This window comes from Lethenteron reissneri, chromosome 38 (assembly GCF_015708825.2).
Source record: "Lethenteron reissneri isolate LAM-NWPU_2019-01 chromosome 38, ASM1570882v1, whole genome shotgun sequence".
Lineage (NCBI taxonomy): Eukaryota > Metazoa > Chordata > Hyperoartia > Petromyzontiformes > Petromyzontidae > Lethenteron > Lethenteron reissneri.
Genome location: NC_083816.1, coordinates 12,306,210 through 12,318,841, shown reverse-complemented (window position 1 = coordinate 12,318,841; position 12,632 = coordinate 12,306,210). Strand labels below are relative to the sequence as shown.

General features: G+C 51.5%; 1 protein-coding gene across 3 annotated transcripts in view; it reads right to left on the bottom strand.

Moving 5' to 3' along the window:
* The window catches only part of LOC133351675 (endosome/lysosome-associated apoptosis and autophagy regulator family member 2-like), a 58,566-nt gene that overhangs the window by 44,871 nt on the left and 1,063 nt on the right, over nt 1-12,632 (bottom strand). For 2 of the 3 annotated variants that reach the window (XM_061567068.1, XM_061567070.1), the window contains exon 1: nt 9,185-9,434. The exons of the other annotated variant lie outside the window; for it this stretch is intronic. In XM_061567068.1, the coding sequence (XP_061423052.1) occupies nt 9,185-9,265 (81 nt within the window). In that variant the 5' untranslated portion in view covers nt 9,266-9,434. Of the gene's footprint in view, nt 1-9,184; nt 9,435-12,632 lie in introns of those variants that run through there. 3 annotated transcript variants of the gene reach the window in all.

Genomic DNA, 12,632 nt, shown 5'->3' with positions numbered 1-12,632 from the left:
AAGGAGGCCTTCATCCAACCATTGATTGGCCTAAGGACTGTGCATGGACCCTGTAAATTAATGACGAAGATAAATGCCTTGATTCAAATTTACGAGCATTGTTGTACAGCTGTTTACTCCAACAAGAACATTATCAGATGAGTGTATCATCATCTGCAATAATGCTTGACAACTGTTTCAGAGCAATGTAAATGTGACACTCATTTTTTAAATGTGTAGATGGACTACGCTGCCTACGCAGTCCATTAATTTGGTGTTTATTATCACTGCTCCAGTAAGCTGTTATCATGACTAAAACATGTGTTATCATGACTAAAACATGTGTCATCATGACTAAAACATGTATTATGCTGTGGTGGATTCTCAATACACCATCTCAAACAAAGATCAATTTAGAGATTCGAGTGAATGGATGTATGGCTGAATATCTGTACAATCTAATACCAATGTCTAGCCTCCAAGCCTTCAATTTTAAAATTCTCAACATGCACCCAAAGATATGAGGACATGAGAAAACCCATCGCTGAAAATTGCCTTTTTTATATGAAAATGTGTTCTCGTCGGGGGTGTTTTATGAACTCGCACCGGACGAAAGCACGTCCAGAAAGCTCCCAAATTACCATTTATCCTTCATTCTCTGCCACTCACGAATTGCAACAGGAGTGTTGTGCTCATGGAAACACTTGCAGGGCGGTGCACGCAACACTAGACGGGATCTAGCGTAAACCCACGACACCGCCGGGTGCCGAGGATGTAGGGCACAGTGACATTGTGCCAGGCGCAGCAGCGGGGTGGTGGTGCAGCGGTGGTGGTGGTGTAGCGGTGGTGGTGGTGGTGCAGCAGTGGTGGTGGTGTAGTGGTGGTGGTGGTGTAATGATGGTGGTGGTGGTGCAGCAGTGGTGGTGGTGTAGCGGTGGTGGTGGTTCAGCAGTGGTGGTGGTGTAGTGGTGGTGGTGGTGTAATGATGGTGGTGGTGGTGCAGCAGTGGTGGTGGTGCAGCGGTGGTGGTGGTTCAGCAGTGGTAGTGGTGTAGTGGTGGTGGTGGTGTAATGATGGTGGTGGTGGTGCAGCAGTGGTGGTGGTGTAGCGGTGGTGGTGGTGGAGCGGTGGTTGTATACGCCTCCAATTCATTTATTTGCAGGAGGCAGGGCTTGTGGATTTTTGAGTGCACAACACAGCTGTTATGCTCGCAGGTGTCCTGTAGAAAACAATACAGAAAATAAGCTGCTGAACTATCAATAGAACGTGGATCATTTTAGTGTAATCCCATCGTATGTGTGTGCTTTCTCTGGGCACTCCAGTGTTCCTCCCACAAGCACACATACAAGTAAAACATGTGACCACACATCCCAAGCAGGACATTCCTGAAAATGTCTAGGGACAGCGAAGATTTCTAAGGTGAATAACAGATATTATATTGTTACAATGGCTGCTCGTTTGTCTTATGAACCTTTGTAGATGATTTTACTCCGTAGGTTTGTGCTTTAAGTTATCCCATATTGTCCAATTGAGTTGATTTCATGAAATGAATTCAGCTTCTAAACAAGCTCACGGCACGAGCAGCGACACGTCAAACATCATGCCAAAGAGTACAAGCAGAAAACACTGGAGAGCGACTGGAGATGCCCATTTGTGAACGTACAGCATTTTTACAGTAAAATGAAACCTTTGGGCGTCAACAATAGGAAATGGTTTCCCACCCATGGAAATTTCATCCAACAAAGAACATAAAATAGCTGATAATGACGATACTGAGCAAAATAAGTTGAAACGTGTACAACCGATGACTCATAACCGCAATTAACTTATACCCAATTAATACTGCTGTGGCATGGAGCAGTGATTAGCTCACTACATGGGAACCCGGTGGTCCGAGTTTGACTCCTGGCCTTGGTGAACATCAATGATGATGTTGGACATGGCCAGGAGTGACCAACCCACACTGACCAGCGGGGTCAACGATGGTCAAACAACCCACGCGGCCTGCAGAGAGTGCTGACTCTTTCACCCAGCAGTAGTCGTTGGACCAAGGACTGCAATTATATTTTTTATCATTTAATATTTATTTGAATTCACAGTTCTACATTTGATGTGTCTATCAGTTGCTCGGTATCCACCTGGTTGTTTGAAATCGAATGCCAGAACTTTAATCGGATTAAACAAAAAAATGCAGAAAGCTCCCACGTCTGTGCAATACTAAACTTGCAAGCCTCTATGAAATACGGGGTGACCTTTACAATCACGGCCTGGCTTTGATGTTGACAACACAACACTTAAATAGCCAGTGACATCGTTTAGTTTAGCAGTTCACAGCTACCGTGCAGTCCTGTATTTTGCAGTGCAATAGTTTTAGGCATAAAAATACAGGTACTGTATATAGTAGGTGCTAAAGTATATAGATATACAATTCCATTTAAGGTTTACAAATGTGGAAAGTTATACTGGGTGTTTTGGTTTTTCATAGCGCAAATTCAACATAGATCAAACTCGTGTAGACAATCTGACATAAACTCGTACTTTATCAATACGGATGAGTGCCAACCATGATGTAAGATGTGTACGGTACAATACAGTCTATAAAACAATAAAGTCTATAAAAATACAGTATATTAGACAATACAGTCTATTAGACAATGCAGTATATAAAACCCAATCAGAAGTGATATTGAAGCCAAGTGTCTTCCCACTCAATTAAGCGTTGCGGCAGCACTGTGCCAAGCCACATGACACATTGCCATGGTCGAGGCCAGGTGGAGATATACTCCAACCAGAAAATAAAATGTCTTTTTATTGATCCACTGCTGGATTGTTTGACCAACTTCAACCACGCTGGTCAGTGCGAGTTGGTGAAGTGGAGAAGTCCAGGACCAACTCACCGCTAATGTTGGCCATGGCCTGGAATCGAACTGCGGCCTCTAGGGTTCTTGGCGTAGTAACCGAATCGCTGCGCCACCGCTCCCCAAAACAGGAACATCTCTCACGTGAATGCTCGCAGTGCCAAACATTGGCGCCTCGTTTGAAGCAAGACACAGTGAACCACTCGGCCACAGTGACAGCAGAGATAGCCCGGCGTGCACACCCAGGTGGAGAAGGCGTGGGGGCCTTGACGGCGTGCTCCTGCTTGGACACGTGGACACGGCGAGGCACGGCGTGCAGGCGTTAAGCCAGTGGGTGTGACTCACCCTACAAACTGGCTCCAGTCCAGTGCGCCATTTAATACACAGCCACGGGCCATCATTATTATCTCCTGCTGTATGTGCATTGTCATTTAAGCACAGGTTACTCACTGACGATGTATTGATCACTGGAGATGGCAAAGACTGTGTGTTTCTGCCACGTGCGCAGGGAAACACCGTGCAACTACACGCAGTAGTGCATTTTAGTATTGAATGGCAATAGAGTAAATGTAGTAAACCCCAACTTAGGCCAGTGTATGGTAACTCTGCAATCGAAATGTAATATGCCGCCTTGCTCGTCTCGGTGGCTACGTGGGCACGCTGTGACCCAGCACTTGTGGGGGGCGAGGGAGCTCACACATTCGTGAAGCTCCCTCGCCGTGGTTGTCTGGGATGGCAGCACAGCCAGGTAACAATTACATTCGTCACATATCGTGTTACCTACCCTCTTCTCGCGGGCGAGTTTTCTCTGAGTACTCCGGTATCTTCCTACGTGGGCAACACACCCACACGCTCGGGTCTTGCAGTTTGTCCAACATCCAGCTACAGGATCGCAGAGCGTGGGCATTCGTTAGCGCCGGCTGTGTCTGCCTTCCCGCACCTCGGATTACCAAATCTCAAACAATTATGTATCCACTGCTGGATGAGGGCTTCCCCAAGCCTCGTGCGTACTTTCACCTCGAGCTGCCAGGCCGTCGTTTTGCCATCGTCATCGTCACGGTCCCTTTTGGGAAAGGTTTCTCTACCATTCGACTGCGTAACAGTAGTACGATCATCTCCCTTGCCGTTAGGCGTTCAACAGCACGACCAAACATGGCCAAGAGTTTGATAATGTGCACGAATTACAAACATATACACAATATAATACATATCTGCCACCCCCTTATCAGTGCTGCCTTACCTTATAACAGACCAAGTCAGACCGTCATGGGCACCCCGTGCCCCGTGATACATCTCAACACACATGCTACAAAGTCACATCAAGCGAGAAACACAAACACATTGACAGATTGTGTTTGCTCGGAACGAAACGCCTGTACGCCGCATGGGCCTGAGAACTCGATTTCCCTGCACAAGAATACGGCTAACCCGTATGGGTTGACAGGTATCGATAGTAGTGATACCTTTACACATTTGCATATCGCTGCTACGGATTTCCATACATTCGTATGCAAACCACCTACCTCCACACACACACGCAGCTGATAATACTACTACACAGTACTGCAACGTGTAACAATCAACAGGTGTGCTTATATGTACACATGTGTACACATCAAATACAGTCTTCATATATAAACATACACAGAGTGCGCACTCGCCATGTAAGTGCCGAGAGTCGACACAGCGGTAGTCTGCGACGTGCAGGACCAGCACACGACTCACACGTGAAGTCGCCTTGCTGCACCCCCTCTACCCCTGCACCCCCTCTACCCCTGCACCCCCCTCTACCCCTGCACCCCCCTCTACCCCTGCACCCCCCTCTACCCCTGCACCCCCTCTACCCCTGCACCCCCTCTACCCCTGCACCCCCCTCTACCCCTGCACCCCCCTCTACCCCTGCACCCCCTCTACCCCTGCACCCCCTCTACCCCTGCACCCTCCTCTACCCCTGCACCCTCCTCTACCCCTGCACCCCCCTCTACCCCTGCACCCCCTCTACCCCTGCACCCCCTCTACCCCTGCACCCCCTCTACCCCTGCACCCCCTCTACCCCTGCACCCTCCTCTACCCCTGCACCCCCTCTACCCCTGCACCCCCCTCTACCCCTGCACCCTCCTCTACCCCTGCACCCTCCTCTACCCCTGCACCCCCTCTACCCCTGCACCCCCCTCTACCCCTGCACCCCCCTCTACCCCTGCACCCCCCTCTACCCCTGCACCCCCTCTACCCCTGCACCCCCCGCTACCCCTGCACCCCCTCTACCCCCTCTACCCCTGCACCCCCCGCTACCCCTGCACCCCCTCTACCCCTGCACCCCCTCTAGCCCCCTCTACCCCTGCACCCCCCTCTACCCTTGCACCCCCTCTACCCCTGCACCCCCCTCTACCCCTGCACCCCCCTCTACCCCTGCACCCCCCTCTACCCCTGCACCCCCCTCTACCCCTGCACCCCCTCTACCCCTGCACCCCCCGCTACCCCTGCACCCTCCTCTACCCCTGCACCCCCTCTACCCCTGCACCCCCCGCTACCCCTGCACCCCCCTCTACCCCTGCACCCCCCTCTACCCCTGCACCCCCTCTACCCCTGCACCCCCTCTACCCCTGCACCCCCCTCTACCCCTGCACCCCCTCTACCCCTGCACCCCCTCTACCCCTGCACCCCCTCTACCCCTGCACCCCCTCTACCCCTGCACCCCCCTCTACCCCTGCACCCCTGCACCCCCTCTACCCCTGCACCCCCCTCTACCCCTGCACCCTCCTCTACCCCTGCACCCCCTCTACCCCTGCACCCCCTCTACCCCTGCACCCCCCTCTACCCCTGCACCCCCTCTACCCCTGCACCCCCTCTACCCCTGCACCCCCTCTACCCCTGCACCCCCTCTACCCCTGCACCCCCTCTACCCCTGCACCCCCTCTACCCCTGCACCCCCCTCTACCCCTGCACCCCCCTCTACCCCTGCACCCCCCTCTACCCCTGCACCCCCCTCTACCCCTGCACCCCCTCTACTCCTGCACCCCCTCTACCCCTGCACCCCCTCTACCCCTGCACCCCCCTCTACCCCTGCACCCCCTCTACTCCTGCACCCCCTCTACCCCTGCACCCCCCTCTACCCCTGCACCCCCCTCTACCCCTGCACCCCCTCTACCCCTGCACCCCCTCTACCCCTGCACCCCCCTCTACCCCTGCACACCCCTCTACCCCTGCACACCCTCTACCCCTGCACACCCTCTACCCCTGCCCCCCTCCTCTACCCCTGCACCCCCTCTACCCCTGCACCCCCTCTACCCCTGCACCCCCTCTACCCCTGCACCCCTGCACCCCCTCTACCCCTGCACCCCCCTCTACCCCTGCACCCCCTCTACCCCTGCACCCCCCTCTACCCCTGCACACCCCTCTACCCCTGCACACCCTCTACCCCTGCACACCCTCTACCCCTGCCCCCCTCCTCTACCCCTGCACCCCCTCTACCCCTGCACCCCCTCTACCCCTGCACCCCCTCTACCCCTGCACCCCTGCACCCCCTCTACCCCTGCACCCCCCTCTACCCCTGCACCCCCTCTACCCCTGCACCCCCCTCTACCCCTGCACCCCCCCTACCCCTGCACCCCCCTCTACCCCTGCACCCCCCCTACCCCTGCACCCCCCTCTACCCCTGCACCCCCCCTACCCCTGCACCCCCCCTACCCCTGCACCCCCCCTACCCCTGCACCCCCCTCTACCCCTGCACCCCCCCCTACCCCTGCACCCCCCCCTACCCCTGCACCCCCCTCTACCCCTGCACCCCCCTCTACCCCTGCACCCCCCTCTACCCCTGCACCCCCCTCTACCCCTGCACCCCCCCTACCCCTGCACCCCCCTCTACCCCTGCACCCCCCTCTACCCCTGCACCCCCCTCTACCCCTGCTATGTGCACATCGCCACGGACTGTGTTGGTGTCGTGCCAAGTGAAGGTACACACGGCGAGCAGGCTACAAACACCGCACTGATATTCTAATATATGAAATCCTCAATACGCCAACCTTCCATTGATTACGTGATGCATTGCCATTCGAGATGGGCGATTTGTGTGTGTAATCATCACGTGTGCGCGTGGTGTCCTTGCGTAGGACAGACGCCGAAACGTCGCAAGACGACATCGACGCAGTCAGTGCAGCAGCAGCAGCTGCACACCGTGATGGTGACTTACTATCACCATCACCATCACAGCGTGACAGTGATGGTACGTTTGCCCACTGACAAAGAAATGATCAGTCTATAATTTTAATGGTAGGTTTATTTGAACAGTGAGAGACAGAATAACAACAAAAACCAGAAAAACGCATGTAAAAAATGTTATAAATTGATTTGCATTTTAATGAGGGAAATAAGTATTTGACCCCCTCTCAATCAGAAAGATTTCTGGCTCCCAGGTGTCTTTTATACAGGTAACGAGCTGAGATTAGGAGCACACTCTTAAAGGGAGTGCTCCTAATCTCTGCGTGTTACCTGTGTAAAAGACACCTGTTCACAGAAGCAATCAATCAATCAGATTACAAACTCTCCACCATGGCCAAGACCAAAGAGCTCTCCAAGGATGTCAGGGACAAGATTGTAGACCTGCACAAGGCTGGAATGGGCTACAAGACCATCGCCAAGCAGCTTGGTGAGAAGGTGACAACAGTTGGTGCGATTATTCACAAATAAAAGAAACACAAAAGAACTGTCAATCTCCCTCAGCCTGAGGCTCCATGCAAGATCTCACCTCGTGGAGTTGCAATGATCATGAGAACGGTGAGGAATCAGCCCAGAACTACACGGGAGGATCTTGTCAATGATCTCAAGGCAGCTGGGACCATAGTCACCAAGAAAATAGTTGGTAACACACTACGCCGTGAAGGACTGAAATCCTGCAGTGCCCGCAAGGTCCCCCTGCTCAAGAAAGCACATGTACATGCCCGTCTGAAGTTAGCCAATGAACATCTGAATGATTCAGAGGACAACTGGGTGAAAGTGTTGTGTTCAGATGAGACCAAAATGAGCTCTTTGGCATCAACTCAACTCGCCGTGTTTGGAGGAGGAGGAATGCTGCCTATGACCCCAAGAACACCATCCCCACCGTCAAACATGGAGGTGGAAACATTATGCTTTGGGGGTGTTTTTCTGCTAAGGGGACAGGACAACTTCACCGCATCAAAGGGACGATGGACGGGGCCATGTACCGTCAAATCTTGGGTGAGAACCTCCTTCCCTCAGCCAGGGCATTGCAAATGGGCCGTGGATTGGTATTCCAGCATGACAATGACCCAAAACACACGGCCAAGGCAACAAAGGAGTGGCTCAAGAAGAAGCACATTAAGGTCCTGGAGTGGCCTAGCCAGTCTCCAGACCTTAATCCCATAGAAAATCTGTGGAGGGAGTCGAAGGTTCGAGTTGCCAAACGTCAGCCTCGAAACCTTAATGAGTGGGAGATGTGTGCAAGAGAAGTGGGAGATGTGTGCAAACCTGGTGGCCAACTACAAGAAACGTCTGATCTCTGTGATTGCCAACAAGGGTTTTACCACCAAGTAATAAGTCATGTTTTGCAGAGGGGTTAATACTTATTTCCCTCATTAAAATGCAACTAAATTTATAACATTTTTGACATGCGTTTTTCTGGATTTTGTTGTTGTTATTCTGTCTCTCACTATTCAAATAAACCTACCATTAAAATTATAGACTGATAATTTCTTTGTCAGTGGGCAAACGTACAAGATCAGCAGGGGATCAAATACTTTTTCCTCACTGTACCTCCACACACACACACCTACCTCCACACACAGACACCTACCTCCACACACACACACACCTACCTCCACACACACAGACATCTACCTCTACATACACACACAGTGACACCTACCTCCACACAGTGACACCTACCTCCACACACACACACCTACCTCCACACACACACACCTACCTCCACACACACACACCTACCTCCACACACACACACCTACCTCCACACACACACACCTACCTCCACACACACACACCTACCTCCACACACACAGACACCTACCTCCACACACACACACCTACCTCCAAACACACAGACACCTACCTCTACCTCCACACACACCTACCTCCACACACACACACCTACCTCCACACACACACACCTACCTCCACACACACACCTACCTCCACACACACAGACACCTACCTCTACCTCCACACACACACACACCTACCTCTACCTCCACACACACACACCTACCTCTACCTCCACACACACACACACACACACCTACCTCTACCTCCACACACACAGACACCTACCTCCACACACACAGACACCTACCTCCACACACACAGACACCTACCTCCACACACATGCGCTGGCATTCGACTTGCACAGTCACCAGCAGCAGCAGAAGCCACAACCAGCACCACCGGCCAGCCATACTGTCTTCTCAAGCAGGCGAATCTAAATAGAATTGTCTTCAGTCTAATCAATAAACAACAACAATAACAAAACCCCCACCCTCCCGAAGGCTAAACAAAAGAAGACACGCCAACCAGCTGCGCTGGCGGTGTGTGTGTGCAGTTGCGAGATGCTGTGTGGGATGCTCGGTTGGGCGCTCACACATAAGAGCGGCTCGCGCTGGGACCCGCCCACCCCCCGTGACGTCACCACCCCACCCCGCCCACCCGCCCGCCAGCACGGAGTTGATTGACAGGATGAGATTCTGTATTGAGACTGCAGCAACAGCAGCAGGAGGAGGAATCCGGTGAGCTATGAAGCTCTTTTTCACAGATGTCCAACGAGTGGCGGCTCAGAAGGGTGCAAGAACAAACAAAATAAGAACACGAGTGCAGAGTATAGCAAAGGTAAACATCACAATGGACGAAGGCTAGAAAATACACAATAGGTTTTTTTTCTCAGAAAAATAGGATTTTTTTGCAAATATAAAGTTTCAATTACACAGTATGTGCAAGAACAAAACACAATGTACCCCTTTCCTGAAAATAAATGAGATTCAGAGAGTCATCCGTGTGGAGAGGGGATCAGCGTCAGGGCTGGAAATGTGAAGAAATTACTGGGGTAAGGAAATCAGAAACCTCCTCCCCCTCCACCTCTCCCCTCCACCTCCTCCTCCACCTTCCCCCTCCACCTCCCCCCTCCACCTCCTCCACCTTCCCCCCTCCACCTCCTCCTCCACCTTCCCCCTCCACCTTCCCCCTCCACCTTCCTTCCGCCACCTCCTCCTCCACCTCTCCCCTCCACCTTCCCCCTCCACCTTCCTTCCGCCACCTCCTCCTCCACCTCTCCCCTCCACCTTCCCCCTCCACCTTCCCTCCTTCGCCTCCCCCCTCCACCTCCCCCCTCCACCTCCCCCCTCCACCTCCCCCTCCACCTCCTCCACCTTCCCCCTACACCTCCCTCCTCCAACTTCCCCCTCCACCTCCTCCACCTCTCCCCTCCACCTCCCCCTCCACCTATCCCCTCCACCGCCTCCTCCACCTTCCCCCTCCACCTCCCTCCTCAATCTCCCCCCCAAATCTCCCCCTTCCACCCCCGCTAGATCTGTCGTCTCAATGCGGCATGTATGGCTGAATCACTTTCCATCACCAAGTCAAATGTCTTTTCATGGTCTATATTTCTGGCTGGAGATGGATCGTGATGATAGTTCCATTTTGAAGCACGCATGGTTCGTTCAAAAATTATACTTTAGCGTGAGCTGTGTTTTTAAATCCCTAACTGTGACCGGAATGCTCATTATCACGTTAAGTTTAATAATAGCTCCACTGTTCTGGCCCGTGCATTAGCCGCTTATGATAAAGATATTTCTGCCACGTGTCGCTGTGTCGCCTCTGTGTTCATCGGCAGCGGTGAGGCTATCCAGATCTTAATTAAATCCCTCTGCTGGGTGTTCATCTCTCAACCTGCAGATTAACATACGCCCATAAGTCTGTGGTGCGTCATTAAGTTATTACATTTTGTTTATATATAGAAAACAATACAGCATTCCGCTTCGGCTGTGATGTACTCTGAAATGTTGGCAACCTCCTAAAGCCATCACTGTTTCTGTAAACCTTATTTAAATATACTTTATGTAACACAATGATAAGGAGCGTGTATTTTTAAATGTAATTACCAAAGTCTGCTGGACACCGTTAAAAGCTAGATATTCCATCTGAAGGGATGATTCAGTAACAATATTCAAATAAGTAAATTTCACTAGAAAAACCTTGTTTTAAATTGCAGAGTGAACTTTAAAACCCAAGTTACATAATTGGCAAGAGTAAGATGTCAGCATGTGCTGGTTTTATATGCCAAAAATTACATCTCATTATCTTATCTGCAAATAATTTGCTGAGATTAAAAATATTTGTTTCACTGACAACAGCACCCGTGCATCGACTGTTGCAACGAGAAGTAGCGAACATTCATGGCCCCCTTATCATGGAAATGTCAATCATGAATGCAGGATGAGGTGCTAGGGCTAGTGATGAGGGTTCAGGGGCAATTACTTGCGTGCGTTTCCATGCTAAAGGGGAGGTTTACATCTGGCCTAAGAGCTACGGTTTACAAAAAGATAGATTTCTCCATGAGAACGAGTGTAAGCGTTAGGCGTCAATGCAGACATACAATTACACCTGGGATGTTATTAAGGGTTGGAGATGGTGAGGCAGGGTGCTTTGTGATATGCTGCAAGCATAACCGGCGGGTTTGGCGAATAGTACAGAGTATAGTACCTGCCAACAAAAACAAACATCCACCTTATAGCCATAGCAGAATTTTGGGGCAAGTGCTGTTCGCGAGCAACTATGAAGGCCGGACGATACACGAAGTAGGTGGGTAGCCAGCACCACTCACGACCGCCTTTGTCTCCCGCGTAGCGATGTTTATACACCACACCAGGTACTCACTTAAGGCCGAATCGACCTAGGGGAGGACAAGTACCGGTTCAAACAATCGCCACTGGTGTTGGCCGTGAGCGGGAATCGAACTGGGGCCGCCGGGTTCATAGCGCAGCGAAGCGCTAACAACGACACTACCGCTCCCCCCAGCGCTAACACACACACTCACAAACACGTACGTCCACATTCATCACGACGTAAAGATATATCGATTCAACTAATAGCAATTCTTCAGCTCACATTAGATGTATAAAATCGTGCGTATGACGAATTTACAATTTAAACAAATTCCACGCTGATGCGTGATGGGACAGCTCCGCGGTGGAGTGGTTTGCATGCTGCACTCGCATTTCAGAGGTTGCTGGTTCTATGAGAGACGGACGCTTCTTAAATCCCACACCTCTGTCCACTCAGCAGTATAAATGGGTACACCACAATTACTAAATCCGTAGATCACGTGTGGCGGGGTAAGGCGTGAGAACTCCTCCCTATTCCGAGGTGTGTGGAAGATTCGACCAAATGCTCTCTCCAGGGCTCTCGATCTTCCACCATGAGAGCCCCACCTGCAGTTTTGAGTGGGCCTCGATGTCATGAACTCGATTTTTCAAATTCACTCTTTCGCAGCTCGTCCCATCTACTCTCGGGTGAATTTGATATTCCACTTGATCAAATGTATTCAAATCTGTAAGCGATGAGAAGAGGATTATGATCGTGCAGGCTGCAAACAAAACGCATGTTTTGTTTGCGAGCCACACAGACGATACGTGATGTGTCTGCTGCCATCTAGTGGCACATTTTTGAAAATAAAAAATATTTCGCAGCACCAGGGTAATTTCTGAAACATTGAACCAAAAATCAAGCTGGCCAAGTTTACACAATTAATAAAAAAATAAAGTGGCGAGCTGC